Source organism: Carcharhinus amblyrhynchos, chromosome 8 (genome assembly GCF_965287045.1).
Source record: "Carcharhinus amblyrhynchos chromosome 8, sCarAmb.v2.hapA, whole genome shotgun sequence".
NCBI lineage: Eukaryota > Metazoa > Chordata > Chondrichthyes > Carcharhiniformes > Carcharhinidae > Carcharhinus > Carcharhinus amblyrhynchos.
The window spans coordinates 46,156,909-46,173,796 of NC_137331.1; the positions used below are offsets into that span (position 1 = coordinate 46,156,909).

The 16,888-nt window shown below is 43.3% G+C and overlaps 1 protein-coding gene across 1 annotated transcript in view; it reads right to left on the minus strand.

Annotated features, from left to right (window-relative positions):
- The window catches only part of avl9 (AVL9 homolog (S. cerevisiase)), a 167,109-nt gene that overhangs the window by 53,199 nt on the left and 97,022 nt on the right, over positions 1-16,888 (minus strand). The window contains exons 10-11 of the mRNA XM_080194003.1: positions 15,708-16,252; positions 13,908-14,042 (exon numbers count right to left, since the gene is read on the minus strand). Coding sequence (XP_080050129.1) covers positions 13,908-14,042; positions 15,708-16,252 — 680 coding nt within the window. The remainder of the gene's footprint in view (positions 1-13,907; positions 14,043-15,707; positions 16,253-16,888) is intronic.

Here is a 16,888-nt window from a genome sequence, read left to right on the forward strand (position 1 = left end):
TGCTGCTGGGAAGTGTCCCAAAGCTTTCATGCAGATCAGCTATTGTACATCTTGCATAGTTCCCAAACCAACACTGATGTCTACAATGGAAAGCCTGGGTCAGGAAATCCTCACCATGAGTGGCAGGGTCTAAACGATGACCAAGTCACAGCAGGCCACAACGGAATCCCAAATGGGCCATGGCCGAGTCACAGCAGGCCACAGCTGAGGGACTGAACAAGCTTCTGGAGTTTGCGGCCCCTGGTGAGGGCTCGAGAGCTTGCAGGAGATCCATTGGAACAGCGTTGACACACAGCGGGCTATGGCTGCAGCCCTCGAGAACATTGCCCAGTCACAGATGGTCTTGGCTGAGGGGCTGCAGAGCGTGGCCCAGTCTCAGAGGGCACTTGCTGTTGCCATTGACAGGTGGCCTCCAATTCATAGGACCATCGCAGAGGGCTCATCCTCCATGGCAAGAACACAAGTAGTCCTCCAAGACTGGCAGAGTCAAGAGACACTGGAGCTTCTGGACCTCAGTGCAGAAGTACCGCTGTCCCATGGACTGACCCAAGGCCCACAGGAACTCTGAGGGAGGAAGAAGGGCTTGAGCCCATGCCAGGTCCTTCCAGCCAGGAGACTGTGGCCTTGCCTTCTGACCTCCCCCTTCCTGACATCAGGGCATCCGGATGAAGAGGGTGACTTGGATACATCCCTGACATCTTGAAGCTGGCCAGAGCTCTCAGGATCCAGGCCCTGCAGAGGACAATTGCCAAGGGCATCACAGGCCATGGGGTGTGGTAGGCAGCTGGCCTCCTCCACTTCCGATAGACACTGAGACATCGTGGTAGGCCATGTAAGGTTAGGAAGTCATAGCAGCACTAAGGTAGGGGAACACTAGGTAGATAGAATATTTGGGCACTTAAGTCTCACCTTCACATATTTCTATATTATCCCCTATTTTGAAAGCACTTTTATTGGCAACAATAAATCTTATTTCACTCCACACCTGTGACTAACTTGTCTCTAATTAGCTACTACAGGAATGTATTTACTCCAATGGTCACCGGAGGGACCCTGCATGTTGATGTCAGTGGGGAAAACCCCTCAACGCACTGCTACTGGGAAAATCAAGGCACTCAAATAAGTCACTGGCCACAGTGGGTGGCACGCATTGGCAGCATCTTACAGCATCTGCCATGGCATCCCCAGAACCCACGAGAGATATCTCCCCCCTCTCTCCTCATCCCACCTCCTCTGGGGGCCTGCATGGGGCTTTGGTGCTCCCTTACCCATCACCCATACATGGGCCCAAGTGCTGGCGGGCATGCGGAACTCAGATTGAAGTTAGACTAGTTTATGAGGGGCTGATTGTGGACAAGTCCCCAGGACCGGATGGAATGCATCCGAGGGTTCTGAAAGAAATGGCGGAGGTTATAGTGGATGCCTTGGTGGTTATTTTCCAGACGTCGCTGGATTCCGGGGAAGTGCCGGAAGATTGGAAAACGGCTAATGTTACGCCATTGTTTAAGAAGGGTGCCAGGCAAAAGGCGGGGAATTATAGGCCGGTTAGTTTAACGTCTGTGGTAGGTAAAATGTTAGAATCCGTCATTAAGGAGGAAATTGCGAGGCATCTTGAAGGGAATTGCTTGATAGGGCGGACGCAACACGGTTTCATTAAAGGGAAGTCGTGTCTGACAAATTTACTGGAGTTCTATGAGGATGTGTCTAGGGCAGTGGATAGAGGAGAGCCGGTGGATGTGGTCTTTCTGGATTTTCAGAAGGCGTTTGACAAGGTACCTCACAAGAGGTTATTGCAGAAGGTCAGGGGACATGGAGTTGTGGGTAGGGTGTTAGCGTGGATAGAGGATTGGTTGTCAAATAGGAGGCAGAGAGTGGGGGTCAATGGGTGCTATTCGGATTGGCGGTTGGTGACTAGTGGGGTGCCCCAGGGGTCGGTGCTGGGGCCTCAGCTATTTACCATTTATATAGATGATCTGGAGGAGGGAACCGAGTGTAGGGTGTCGAAATTTGCTGATGACACCAAGATTGGGGGAAAGGCAAATTGTGCGGAGGGTGTGGAGAGTCTGCAGAAGGATCTAGATAGGCTGGGCGAATGGGCCAGGAAATGGCAAATGGAATTTAATGTTGGCAAGTGTGAGGTGGTCCACTTTGGTAGGAAGAACTATTACTTACGTGGCGAAAAACTGCAGCAGGCGACGGTGCAGAGGGACCTCGGGGTCCTTGTGCATGAGTCGCAAAAACCCAGCTTGCAGGTGCAGCAGGTGGTCAGGAAGGCGAATGGGATGCTGGCCTTCATAGCGAGGGGGATTGAATATAAAAGTAGGGAGGTCTTGCTGCAGCTGTATAGGGCATTGGTGAGGCCGCAGCTGGAGTACTGTGTGCAGTTTTGGGCGCCGCACCTGCGCAAGGATATTTTGGCCCTGGAGGGAGTGCAGAGGAGGTTTACTAGGCTGATACCGGAGTTGAGGGGATTAAGCTATGAGGAGAGGCTGAATAAACTAGGCTTGTACTCGTTAGAGTTTAGAAGAATGAGGGGAGATCTCATTGAGACGTATAAGATGATGAATGGGATGGATAGGATAGAGGTGGAGAGACTCTTCCCGCTCAAAAAAGACAGTAGGACTAGGGGGCACAGCCTCAAGATAAAGGGGAGGCGGTTTAGAACGGAGTTGAGGAGGAACTTCTTCACTCAAAGGGTGGTGAATCTCTGGAATTCTCTGCCCGTTTAAGTGGTGGAGGCTGCCTCGCTAAATATTTTTAAGAAGCGGGTTGATGGGTTCTTGATAAGAGAGGGGATTAAGGGTTATGGGGAGAGGGCGGGAAAGTGGAACTGAGCCACGACAGATCAGCCATGATCTTATTGAATGGCGGGGCAGGCTCGAAGGGCTAGATGGCCTACTCCTGCTCCTATTTCTTATGTTCTTATGTACATCAAAAGCATCATCACACTAGCGCACAGTGAGTCCTGCCAGAAACAGAAACTCGCTAACACAATGCACCCAGGTCCACCATACTGGTGTCCCAATGTTGCAGGAGATTGTAGGACTCCAAGGTGGGGGATGGCGAGTAGGGGTGGGAATGGAACCCATGTGCAGCAACACACAGCCCCCTAGTGACCAAAGCGTGTGGCATTCAGGGCCTCCCTCGCATGCCTGATCTTTGCTGCTGTCAGCCCTCCGGCACCTGGCTGGTGTTGCTCCTCATTGCCGCTTTTCTCCTTGTTCTGCTGGTAGTCTCCTCCTTAGCAATGCCTGGCTGATCGGCCTCCATGTCGTCCTCCAAAAGGTCTCCTCATTGCTATGCCAGTTGTGTAGGGCACAGAGCACACAACCACAATGCAGGACAATATCAGGGGGCTACACTGGAAGCCCCCACCAGAGCAGTCCAGGCACCCGAACTGCATTTTCAGAAGGCCTGTACATCACCCCACTATTGAACAGGTGGCTACACAGGCCTGATTACATTGGGTCTCCGCATCAGTCCCAGGCCTCTGCACAGGCGTTATCAGCCAAGTCTGAAGCTGGTACCCCATGTCCCCCAAGAGCCATCCCTGTACCCTGGGCCCTTTCACAAAGGCCTCCAGTATGTCTGAACTCCTCAACAGGAAACTGTCATGCACGCTGCTGGGATGTCTGGCGCAGACGTTCATAATATTCACTGATGGTCACCCACCAACTGCAGATTTATCAAATGGAAGTCCTTTCTGTTCATGAATCTTACTGGATTCTCCTCCTGGGCCTTGAGGGTAATGAGGGTGCAGTCAATGCCCCCTGCACATTCGGCATCCTCGCGATGGCTGCGAATCTTGCAGCCTGGACTTGATGGGCCTGGTCCAGGTCAAATTTAATATTCTGGCCAGCCTGGACATTCAGGGCATCTGTGACCTCCTTGACACACTAGTGGACAGATGGCTGGGAAATGCCACAAATGTCTGCACTGGCGGTCTGGAAGGACCTGGTGGCGTAGAAGTTGAAGAATGCTGCCACTTTCTTGGCCACCGGGAGTGGGTGCCAGGTCCTGCAACAAATGGAACAGGTGTCACACTGTCTCTTTTCTTGAAGGACACTCGCATGCGGAACTGCCAGGGTCTCCGCTTCTTCTGTACTCCTGGAAGTGGCAAAGCCTGGGCCTCCTCTGCTCACAATTCATTCTCCTGCTCCGCCTCATCTCCAGCAGCAACCAAAAGAACAGCAAAATCAATGGGTTGCATTGCAGAAACCATCTTGTCACACACTCCATATACCCCCTCCACCAAATCTCTCAGAATGGCAACACGGCTCCCCCTATCCCCCCACACTCACAAACAGACACCCAGAACCCGTGCAGTAGTGGCCACAGACATGTTGCTTGACAAGTCCTGAGGCTGCAGCACTGCCACTTCAAAAAGAGTTTCCAACCCATTCCCCCACCAGCATAAGGACCCAGAGTGCTTAGACCCGAGCAAGGTCAGTACTCTGAGCCAGGTCTGTCCTGAGAGACTGAAGTCGGACCCCGTGAAGAATACCAACCAACTCACCCCCAAGCACAACACAGCAGTTTGAAAGCACAGACTTATCTCCTCACTCAGCCTCTCTGCTCAAGCGCATGGGTGTGACTTTTATATGAGGTGTTTTTCTGCCTGATCCAGCTGTAGCAAATGAGGCCATTAAAAAGGGTGCAACAACAAAGATAGGAGTAATGCAGTCCAAGTAAGTTTCTATGGCATCAATGCTGGCTCGATGAACTTCAGTAAGTTGACCTTTCACGGTGATGTTTGCTAATGAAGTACTTGAAAAACTCATACACAGACCAAGCAATAGCTGTAGATGGCATCTGATAGATAGCTCTGGCCTGAACCCCCATAAAATATGCTGGGATACCACCCAGCTGGTAAACCGTCCTGAAGGCATTTGCCATTTCAGAAAGATGTCCACTGATATTGAGGGAGTTTAGAGCCTGGGATTCCTGCGTGTTTAGCAGTGTTTTGCAAATGTCCAGTGGTGTTTTTACCACTGCTGAGACAGCCCCTGCCATAGCTCCCGAGAGCAGTCCAGGCACCTGAACCACATTTTCAGAAGGTCTATGCAGGTTAAGGCAGGTGCACTGGGATGATTGGGAGTGAAGCTTGCTAATTACAATGTGATGAATGCAAAAAATGCAAATCTACATTTTGCTCGTTTTGGGCAGGGTCCTGATTGCACCGATTTTTTTAATAAAATGCGAATGGGCACAAAAACAGGCACCATTCCCAATAGTTGCATCATGTCCAATTTTACAACATTTTCCTGCTGCAAAACGGGAGTGATGAGGTTGTAAAATTCCACCCACTATGTCCATCAGCTCTCCTTTGTCAATCCTCAATAAACTCCAACAAGTTTGTCTAACATGATTTCCCATTCATAAATGCATGCTGATTTTGCCCAGATCATGACTCTCTTTTATAATATATTCTAGCATTCTCCCTACTACTAGTGCAAGGCCTACTGGTCCATAATTCCATGCTTCCTCTCTCCCTCCATTCTTAAATAGTATGTTGACATTTGCTGCCTTTCAATCTTCAGGAAGCATTCCAGAATCTACAGCATTTTGGAAGATGATCACCAATGCATCTACTATTTTTATAGCAACACCTTTCAACACTCTGGGACTTTGAAATACAGGTCCTGGGAAGTTTAAGTACCATTAATTTCTCCCAATATAACTTGCTTACTTATACTAATTTCCTTCAACCCCAAATTGTCCCTCATCCCTTGGATCGCTACATCTGAAAGTAAGTACATAAATAGGAGGAGTAAGCCATCTAGCCCCTCGAGCCCGCTCTGCCATTCAATAAGATCATGGCTGTTCTGATGGTGGTTCAGTTCCAGTTACCTGCCTGCTCCCCATAACTCTTAATTCTCTTATTGGTCAAAAATCTGTGACTTAAACACATTTAACAAGGTAGCCGCTACTGCTTCAATGGGCACAGAATTCCAAAGATTCACTACCCTCTGTGAGAAGAAGTTCCTCCTCAACTCTGTTCTAAATTGACTCCCCTGTACTTTGAGGCTGTGCCCCCTTGTTCTTGTTTCTATTCTAAGTGGAAATAACCTTGCTACTTCTACCCTGTCTAGCCCCTTCATTGTCTTAAATGTCTCTAAGATCTCCCCTCAACCTTCTAAACTCTAACGAGTACAGGCCCAGTCTACTCAATCTCTCTTCATAAGCTAACCCCCTCATCTCTGCAATCAACCTGGTGAACCTTCTCTATAGTCCCTCCAAAGCTAATATATCCTTTCTTAAATAAGGGGACCAAAATTGTACACAGTACTCTAGGTGCTGCTTCACTAGTTACCTTGTACAATTGCAGCAAGACCTCCCTGCTTTTATACTCCATCCCTCTCTCGATAAAGGCCAACATTCCATTTGCCTTCTTGATCACCTGCAAACTGAGTTTTTGTGGTTCATGCACAAGGACCCCCAGGTCCCTCTGCACAGTAGCATGTTGTAATTTTTCACCGTTTAAATAATAGTCCATTTTAATATTATTCTTTTCAAAGTGGATAACCTTGCATTTACCAATGTTATATTCCATCTGCCAGATCCTTACCCACTCAGTTAGCCTATCCAAATTTCCCTGCAGACTTCGTCGTCCACGCAATTTGCTTTCCCACTCGTCTTTGTGTCATCTGCAAACTATGTTACCCTACACTCAGTCCCTTCCTCCAGATCGTCAAGGCATATGGTAAACAGTTGAGGTCCCAGCACCGATCCCTGTGGCACGCCACTGACTGCCAACCGGAAAAGCACCCATTTATTCCGACTCTCTGCTTTCTATTAGATAGCCAATCCTCAATCTATGCTAACACTTTACCCCCAACTCTTATGCAGTGCCTTATTGAATGCCTTCTGGAAAACTAAATACACCACATCCACCTGTTCCCCTCTGACAACCGCACTTGTTATATCTTCATAAAATTCCAGTAAATTCGTCAAACATGACTTTCTCTTCATGAATCCATGCTGTGTCTGCTTAATTGAACCATTCTTTTCCAGGTGTCCTGCTATTTCTTCCTTAATGATAAATTCCAGCAATTTCCCAACAACAGATGTTAAGCTAACCGGCCTGTAGTTACCTGCCTTTTGTCTACCTCCTTTTTTAAACAGCAGCGTTACATTAGCTGTTTTCCAATCAGCTGGCACCTCCCCAGAGTCCAGCGAATTTTGATAAATTACAACTAAAGCATTTACTATTTCTTCTGCTGTTTCGTTTAGTACCCTGGGATGCATTCCATCTGGACCATGGGACTTGTCTATCTTTAGTCCCATTAACCTACCCGACACTACCTCTTTAGTAACAGCGATCGTTTTAAGGTCTTCACCCCCTACAGCCCCATGACCGTCAATTATTGCTATGCTATTTGTGTCCTTCACTGTGAGAACTGACAAAAAACTTGTTTAAGGCCTCGGCCATTTCCTCGTTTCCCATTATTAAATCCCCCTTCTCATCTTCTGAAGGACGAACATTTACTTTAGCCACTCTTTTCCGTTTTATATATTTGTAAAAACTTTTACTATCAGTTTCTATATTTTGTGCTCGTTTACTTTCGTGATCTATCTTTCCATTCTTTTTTGCTTTCTTAGTAGTTCTTCGTTTTTTTTTTAAAGCTTTCCCAATCTTTTAGTTCCTCACTAATTTTGGCCACTCTGTATGCATTGGTTTTTAATTTGATACTCTCCTTTATTTCCTTAGTTATCCATGGCTGGTTATCCCTTTCCTTACATTCCTTCTTTTTCACCGGAATATATTTTTGCTGAGTACTGAGAAAAATCTCCTTAAAAATCCTCCACTGTTCCTCAAGTGTCCCACCAACTAGTCTGTGTTCCCAGTCTACATTCGCCAACTCTGCCCTCATCCTATTGTACTCCCCTTGTTCAAGCAGAGGACACTGTTTCGGACCCTACCTTCCCACCCTCCATTTGTATTAGAAATTCAACCATATTGTGATCACTCATTCCAAGAGGATTCTTCACAATGAGATCATTAATTTTACCTGTCTCATTACACAGGACCAGATCCAAGATAGCGTGCTCCCTCATAGCTTTTGTAACATACTGTTCAAGGAAACTATCTTGGCAGCATTCTAAGAACTCTTCAAGTCCACAGCATCTGGCTTGAGTTGACCAATCAATACGGAGGTTAAAATCCCCCATGATTATTGCTGTTCCATTTTTACATGTATCTGTTATTTGTTTGTTTATAGCCCGCCCCACCTCAAAGTTATTATTTGGGAGTCCAAATCTGGGAGATTTTCTGTATCTTCCTTAGTGAAAACAAAGTAATCATTTAGCTTCTCTACCACTTCTCTATTCCCCATTATGAATTCTTCTGACTCTGCTTGGAATGGAACCACCTCTGTCTTAGCCAAACGCTTCCTTTTAACATACATACAGAAGCTTTAATAGTCTGTTTTTGTTGGATTGCATTCATATTCTGTTCTCCCTTTGTTGTATTGTAAAGATCTCCCAATTGCTGTGGTTACTACCAGTTCTATCAACTTTATAAGCATTTTCTTTAGATTTTATACAATCCTTAACTTCCTTTATCAGCCATGGTTGATTGGGTTTTTTTTTTTAGGGAGGGGGTGCCTGTTTGCATCGTGACCCACTTAGTGGTGTTGATGCTATAGCAAAGTAATAATTTTTTGAAGACTGTACATAGCCTATGCACAATTATACTTCTAATGCTTTTCCCAATTTACCTTAGCCCCATGGGCCCTTCATGCCTTCATAGTTTCCTCATTCAACTTTAACACCCTACCTTCAAATTGAACTTGCTCACTTTCAAACAATGTAAATTTCTATAATATTGTGGTCACTCATCCCTAAAGGTTCTTTTACAACTAAATTAACTATTCTTTTTTCATTACATAGTACTAGATCTAGAATAACTTGTCCTCTAGTTGGGTCCTCAACATACTGAAGGGATGAAAACCCATCCCTTAGTCACTTCAGAAACATGTCTTCCACATCACTGGTACTCATGTGCAGATTGAAGTCACCCATGATGACTGTATTGCCCGTGCCTCCCTCATCTCCTGATTAATACCATTACTATGAGATGGCCTATAAACAACTCCAACAAATGTCTACTGCCTTTTTCTGCCTAGCTCCATCCAAACAGATTCTACATTATTTTTCTGATCTGAGATCCAGCCTTGCTACTGCACTGATCCTATCCTCTATTAGTACAACTCCACCTCTTTTTCTTCAGAAACACAAACTAGAAGCAGGAGTAGGCCATTCAACCCTTTCAGCCTGCTTCGCTATTCATTTTGATTAAGGCTGGTCATTGAATTAAATATCCTGATCCCCCCTTTCCCCCAAATACCTTGATGTGTTTAGCCCCAAGAGCTATATCCAATTTCTTCTTGAAATCAGACAGCATTTTGACCTCAACTACTTTCTGTGGTAGTGAATTCCACACATTCACCACCCTCTGGGTGAAGAAATTTCTCCTCTGCTCAGTTCTTAAAGGTTTACCCTTTATCCTCAAACCATGACCCCCAGATCCTAAATGAATATTTCTCATCAGTATTTACTGTTGCGAAAAGCATGGATGTTACAGAACTTGGGAAAATAAATAGTGATGTCTTCAGTGTGTACATAAAACAGAGGTGGTGGTGCTGGAAGTCAAAGTGCATCAAGGTAGATAAATCCCCAGGATCCGATGAAGTGTTTCCCAGGACATTGTGGGAGACACGCGGATCTCCTAGTAGAGATATTTGAATCATCGGTAGTCACAGGTAAGGTGCCTGAAGATTGGAGGGTGACAAATGTTGTGCCTTTGTTTAAGGGCTGCAGGGAAAAGCTTGGCAACTACAAGCTGGTGGGCCTCACATCTGTAGTGGATAAGCTGTTAGAAGGTATTTTGAGAGACAGGATCTACAAGTTTTTAGAGACGCAAGGATTGATTAGGGACAGTCAGCATGGCTTTGAGTGGAAAATCATGTCTCACAGATTTGACTGAGTTTTTTGAAGGCGTAACTAAGGAGATAGATGAGGCTAGTGCAGTTGATATTGTCTACATGGATTTTAGCAAGGCCTTTGACAAGTTACCACATGGTAGGCTGGTACCTAAGGTTAAATCTAACAGGATCCAGGGTGAGGTAGCCAAATGGATACAAAATTGGCATGAAGACAGAAGACATAGGGTGGTTGTAGAGGGTTTTTTTTTAAACTGGAGGCCTGTGACCAGTGATCAGGGATTGCTGCGGGGTTCACAGTTATTTGTCAATTATATTAATGATTGGGGTGAGCACTTTGATTGGGGTGAGAATTAGTAAGTTTGCAGATGACACCGAGATTGGTGGCATCGTGGACAGTGAAGAAGGTTATCTCGGATTGCAACGGCATCTTGATCAATTGGGCTAGTGGGCTGATGAAAGCAGATGCAGTTTAATTTAGATAAATGCGAGGTGATTTTGGTAGATCGAACCAGGGCAGGACTTATTCAATTAATGGTTGAGCACTGGAGAGAGTTACAGAACAAAGAGATCTAGGGGGACAGGCTCATAGCTCCCCGAAAGTGGAGTCACAAGTGGACAGAATGGTGAAGACAGCATCGGCATATTTGGTTTCATTGGTCAGAACATTGAATACAGCAGTTGGGACATCTTGTTGAAGTTGTACGAGACATTGCTAAGGCCATGCTTAGAATACTGTATTTAAGGTTTAAGGTGAGAGGTGAGATATATACAAGGATCCAGACAGGCAACATTTTCACAGAGGGTGGTGAGTGTCTGGAACAAGCTGCCAGAGGTAGCAGTAGAAGTGGGTACAATTTTGTCTTTTAAAAAGCGTTTAGACAGTTACATGGGTAAAATGGGTATGGGGGATATGGGCCAAAAGCAGTCAATTGGGACTAATTTAGGGCTTACAAAAAGGGATGGCATAAACAAGTTGGGCCGAAGGGCCTGTTTCCACGCTGTAAACCTCTTACTACGACTCTAGTTCTGGACACACCCACCATCTAAAGTTTTAAATTTAAAGTTTATTTATTTGTGTCACAAGTAGGCTTACATTAACACTGCAGCGAAGTTGCTGTGAAAATCCCTTAGTCACCACACTCGTGTCTGTTCGGGTACACAGAGGGAGAATTTGGCATGACCAATGCAACGGGATGCATTGGCTACTTCACCCTGGATCCTGTTAGATTTAACCTAACCAGCACGTCTTTCGGACTTTGCTTTTTTTTTCCCCCCTGCTTTCTAGTCCCATCACTATGTCATCTTACTAACTTTACATCCTTGGGATTTAGGCCACAACTCTGGTTCCCATGACAAGCCAGTTTAAAGGCACCACAACAGCACTAACAAATCTCCCTGCAAGTATATCAGTTGCAATCCTGTTAAGATGCAAGCCGCCCATTTTGTACAGGTCCTATCTGCCCCAGAGCCAGTTCCAAATGCCTCAGAATTCAGATGCCCTCCCTCCTACAATATTTCTCAAGCCACATATTTAATTGATCAATCTTCCTACTCTTATGCTCACTAGCAGCTAAGAGTAATCCTGAGATTACTGCTTTTCAGGTGCTGCTTTCTAATTTCCTTCCTAACACACTGAAATCTGCTTTCAAGACCTCATCCCCCTCTTTCCAAGGGGAAAGTAATTAGAGACACTGAGGATTTGGAGGGTCTTATGTAAAGTCAAGCGTTTTGCCATCTAAGTGAAAAACTCAACAATGGGCATTGAGCAGAAAACTGGCTGATCAACCATGATCAAGCTGAATGATGAGGGAACATATGGGCTGGAAATTTACTGGATCACCCACCACAGGAATCGGAGCAGGTGAGGGGCAGAGCATGGGATACCCGTTGACCTCAAGTGGAATTTTAAGTTTTGGGATGAACATGACTAAAATTTTGCCCATGGTCTCCTGTCCCTACTTCTTATAAAAGACTAGTTAATAGCAACATTAGAATGATTGACAGAATACCACCTGGCAGCACATATCTCAAAGGAGCAGTTTTGCCACACGTTTTCTTCCTAGGCTAATAGTGAAACATGTATATGGATGTCAAGGATGTATAAATGAGAAAACCAGTAATTTTAAGATTCCAAGTTGCTTGGTACAAACAGACTTGGAGGTTTTTCAGTTTATATATTTTATACAGATGGAAAGGCAGATATTTTATACAGATGGAAATTAATTGTTGCACCATGGCACTGGCTGAGGCCAACTATTTGTTGTAACATCAACAAGAAATGACTATGAAATTGTAGAGATTTTGTTTAAAATTTGACACATTTAAAAGCCAGGACTATGTGTTAAGTTGCTGATCAATGACCAGTGAAACTAATTAAGCTACATTTTATTTAAACCAGAAAGTAGTATTTGCCATATATTAAATAACATGGAATAATTTAGAAAGACACAAAAACAAAGGGTTTCATCCAAAGCTTAGAATTATACAATTTGCAGATTACTGCTGATGTGTCAAAGTTTATCTTTCTTTGTAATCAACTCTACCCTTATGCAAAGATTAAAAATAGAAGGCCAGTTGGCCCTTCAAGTCTGCTCCACCATTCATTATGATTGTGGATGATCATCAAATTCAATACCCTGCTCCCCCCTCCATATCCTTTGATCCCTTTAGCCGAAGGACTTGTACTGCACTGTAATGTTCTACGTTCAATCTTCAGGTCTATTGCTCTTTCTTACCAGTTTGTATGTTTCTTCTTTGACTCTAAAATTATCTCTAATTTCCCTTGTAAGTCATGGTTTGGCCACAGTTCCCTTTGCCCTTACATGCCAATAGAAATAAACAACTTTTGGATTTCACCTATTCAATCATTAATGCTTGCCATTGTCTGTCTACTTTTGTTCACTTCAGTAATGTTTCTCAGACCATCATAGCCAACTTATCACTCATACCATCATAGTTGCCTTTATTGAGATTCGGGACCCTGGTCTTAGAATCAACTATCTCCCTATCCACCTTGACAAGGGTTTCTACCGTATTATGGTCGCACATCCCCAAGCGTTCTTTCTCAACTAGATTGCCAACTAATTCTTTCTCATAGCACAATACCCAGGCAAAATGGTCTGTTCCCTTGTTGTTCCTCCACTTATTGGTCCACAAAACCATCCCATGTGCACTCCAGAAATTCTTCTTCTATTGTACTGTGACTAATTTGATTCAATCTATATGCAGATTAAAGTCACCCATAATCACAGATGTTCCTTTATTACATGCATCTCTGATTTCCTGTCTAATGCTTTTCCCAATATTAGTATTACAGTTTGGCGCTCTATATACCAACCCACTAACTTTTTTAGCCCCTTTACGTTTCTCAACTCGAGCCATAGATTCCACATTGTCTGTACTAATTTCTTTCCACAACATTGTATCGATATCTTCTTTAATCAATAAAACTCCATAATCTTTTCCTTTCTGTCTGTCCTCCCTAAACACTGAATAGCCCTCAATGTTTAGTTCCCATCCTGGGTCACCTCGGAGCCATGTCTCCGTAGTCCCAACTATATCATACCCATTTTCATCTATTTGCGCAACCAGTTCATCCATTTTATTTTAAATGCTGAGTATTCAAGCGCAAAACCTTGAGGCTTTTTAGTCTTTTAATGTTAGTTGTCTCATTCCTACTTTTTTGTTTAAACTGTGTCCTTGTAATTCTGGCCCTTGATTTCTCTGCCTGTCACTTTTCTTATTCTCCTTGCTGTTTTGTCTTGTTCTTGATTTCTCCTGCTCTGAACCCTTAGATAGATTCCTATCCCTTGCCATGTTAATTTAAACCTTTTCCAACCAAAATGATAAACTGTTTAGGGAAATTTTTATTGTCATACTGTTAGCCAGATATTGTGCCAGAATTTTAATTGCTGCACTTAACTCCATAAACCAAATGACATTCCAGAGTTGTGCACTTACATCAATAACTGCATCACTCAAGTGCTTCTGTTGGCGAAAAAGGATATTTGTTGCCCCAGCAACAAACCCTCGTACGGTGACATCAGACAGAAGATGATGCTGCTGCAAAGCCATGTACGGCAAACAAAGATAGCCCTGTCAGAAAAAATATTTTGAATTAGTCATAAATATTCTTTACAAATTAATTTTCAGATATTGACCAATAAAAGTAACAGAAAACAAATAAAAGGACCATAGTTTAAATGGGAGAAGATTGGATTTAAGATTAAAAATAAACAAAAGGTTTACTAGTCTGATTCTTGAGATGGCAGGACTGACACACAAATTGAGTTTGAGTTGGTTAGGGTTATAATCGCTGGATTTTAAAGAATAAGGGAATGGCATGGTGGGACAAAGTGGTTAGCACTGCTACTGCACAACACAAGGGACCTGGGTTCCACTCCAGCCTTGGGTGACTGTGGGGAGTTTCTTCCAGGTGCTTGGGATAAGATGTGCAGGTTAGGTGAATTGGCTGTGCTAAATTGTCCTTTAGTGTCCCAAGATTTGCAGGTTAGGAGGCTTCCAAGATTCTGAAAAAGTCTCATCAGATTGGAAAATAGTGAATGTAATTTCTCTATTCAAGAATCCAGACTGAAACTAGGAAAATACAAGCCAGTTAGCCTAACATCTGACATAAGGAAAACTGTAGAATGTATTAAGAAGGGTGTAGCTGGGCACTTAGAAAATCTTAATAAGTCAATATGGTTTTGTGAACCTGAAATCATGTCTGACTAATTCAGAGTTTTTGAGGAAGTAACAAGCAACTTGGATGCAAGGGAACTTATAGCTGTGTGCATGTATTTCTGAAAGGCATTTGAAAAGGTGCCACAAAATTACACTAAAACCTTAAGGTGTGTAAATTTAGCATTGGGTTATGTTTGGGTTGGCAAGCTGCAACTAATGGCGTGCCACAGGAATCAGTGCTGTGCTTCAACTATTTATAATCTACATCAATGATTTCGATGAAGGAACCTAACAGTTGTTAAGATTGCCGATCACAGAATGATAGGTAGGTCATGGGGATATAAAGGGTCTACAAAGGGATTTAAATAGGTTAAATGAGCGGGAAAAAATGGCAGATGGGATATAATGTGAGAAAATGTGAACTTTAAAGAAGAGAATAGGAAAGCAGCAAATTATTTAAATTGAGTTCGATTGCAGCACAGAGGGATCTGGGTGTCTTGGGATGTGACTCAGAAGAAGTTAGTATGCAGGTACAGAAATTGATTAGGAAGGCAAATGTAATGTTGCCTTATAAAAGTAGGTAAGGTTTTGTTCCAGGTGTATAAGGCCTCGGTCAGACCATATCTGGAGTACTGTATAGGGTTTGGGTGGGCGGTGGGTGGAACTCCAAGCCCCGATGCTGTCTCTGGGGAGAAACAGTTTTTCAGTCAGAACCTGACATTAGAATTTTCCAAAAAAATTAGCACCTAAAATATTGTCATTCTTAAAATTGGATAATGAAAGTACAATTTGGGAGCAACAAGTTGGCTGTAATTTTACAGTATTTTGGCACAAAACTGCTAGATGGCTCCATTTACTTAGAACACAAACCATTTTATAGATAGTACTAGATAATTTTTGATTTCTAGGTCAATTAAATTGCACTTTTGGATTCAAGACTCACAATAACAACCTTCCTTAAACACCATTTTGATGTTTAAGCCTTTAATGTAATTTTGTTTCATATAAAGATGACAATATACAAAATATCTACCAGAATTCAAATCAAAGTCAAAATGCAATATTTATAGAAGTTACCTTAGTGAAAATAGCTAAGGGCATTCCATATTGATCTTCCTCTAGACCAGAAATTAATCCTGGAACTGTCACTGTCTGGCCTGTGTTAGCCTGTGGTTGCACTGTGATTGGTAAAGATTGGGAAATCAAGGAATCTGATGTAAACACTTCTTTTTGATCAGAATAATCCTTTTCATTCAACGCATCTTCTTTTATCCCATTATCAGCATCAAGGATGCTTGGATCCAAAGTTTCCCAATCACTCTCTGATGAGTTAGGTGAAGTGCAATGTGGAGGTCGTAGTGGCTGCTGAAGTTTACTATCTGCCTGTTCAGGTTTTTGTACATCTGAAAAGGTTACCATCTTTGCTGTAATCTTCATTTGATGATCTCCTCCTGGATATTTTGTCTTTACACTTAATTCTGAAGTAGGGTTTGAAATTTCTGACACAGAAATGGAAACATATTCTTCAGTATTCAAACCATGTTCCTGGAAAGAAACTTCCTCAGAGGTGCTTTTTCGTGGTTTGTATTGTGATGAATCTGCTAAACCATGTTCTACCATTCCTACAGCAATCATAAAAATAAGTTATAGATTATTAGTTAAACATAGTCCAACTTACCCATGTTTAAGGAATTTTTTCAACAGGACTTGTTGCAAAACAAGATCTCCTTTAAAGAAAATGTTAGTAAAATCAGAAGCTCCAAATGGATCCAAATCAGAGAACCTGGAAAAGCTTTTGTACATGGAACATGGAATTCACATTTCATGGGGGATGTGAAAGCATTGCAAAGAGTGCAGAGATTTACCAAGATGTTGTCTGAGTTGGTGTTTTAATTATGAAGAGATCGGAAAGACTGGGTTTGTTTTTCTTAGAACAGGGAAGACTGAGGGGGAATACGATAGAGATGCACAAAATTATGAGGCGCATTGATAAAGCAGACAGGAAGAAACTTTTTCCCCGTGGCGGAGGGATCAAAGACAAAGGGGCATAGATTTAAGCTAAGGGGCAGGAGATTTAAAGGGGATGTGAGGAATAACATTTTCAGCCAAAAGGTGGAGACAGTCTGGAACTCACGACCTAAGGGTCATGGAGACAGAGACCCTCATAACATTTTTAGTAATTAGATGTGCACTTGCAATGCTAAAGTGCACACGGCTACAAGTCAAGTACTAATAATGGGATTAGAACAGTTAGGTAG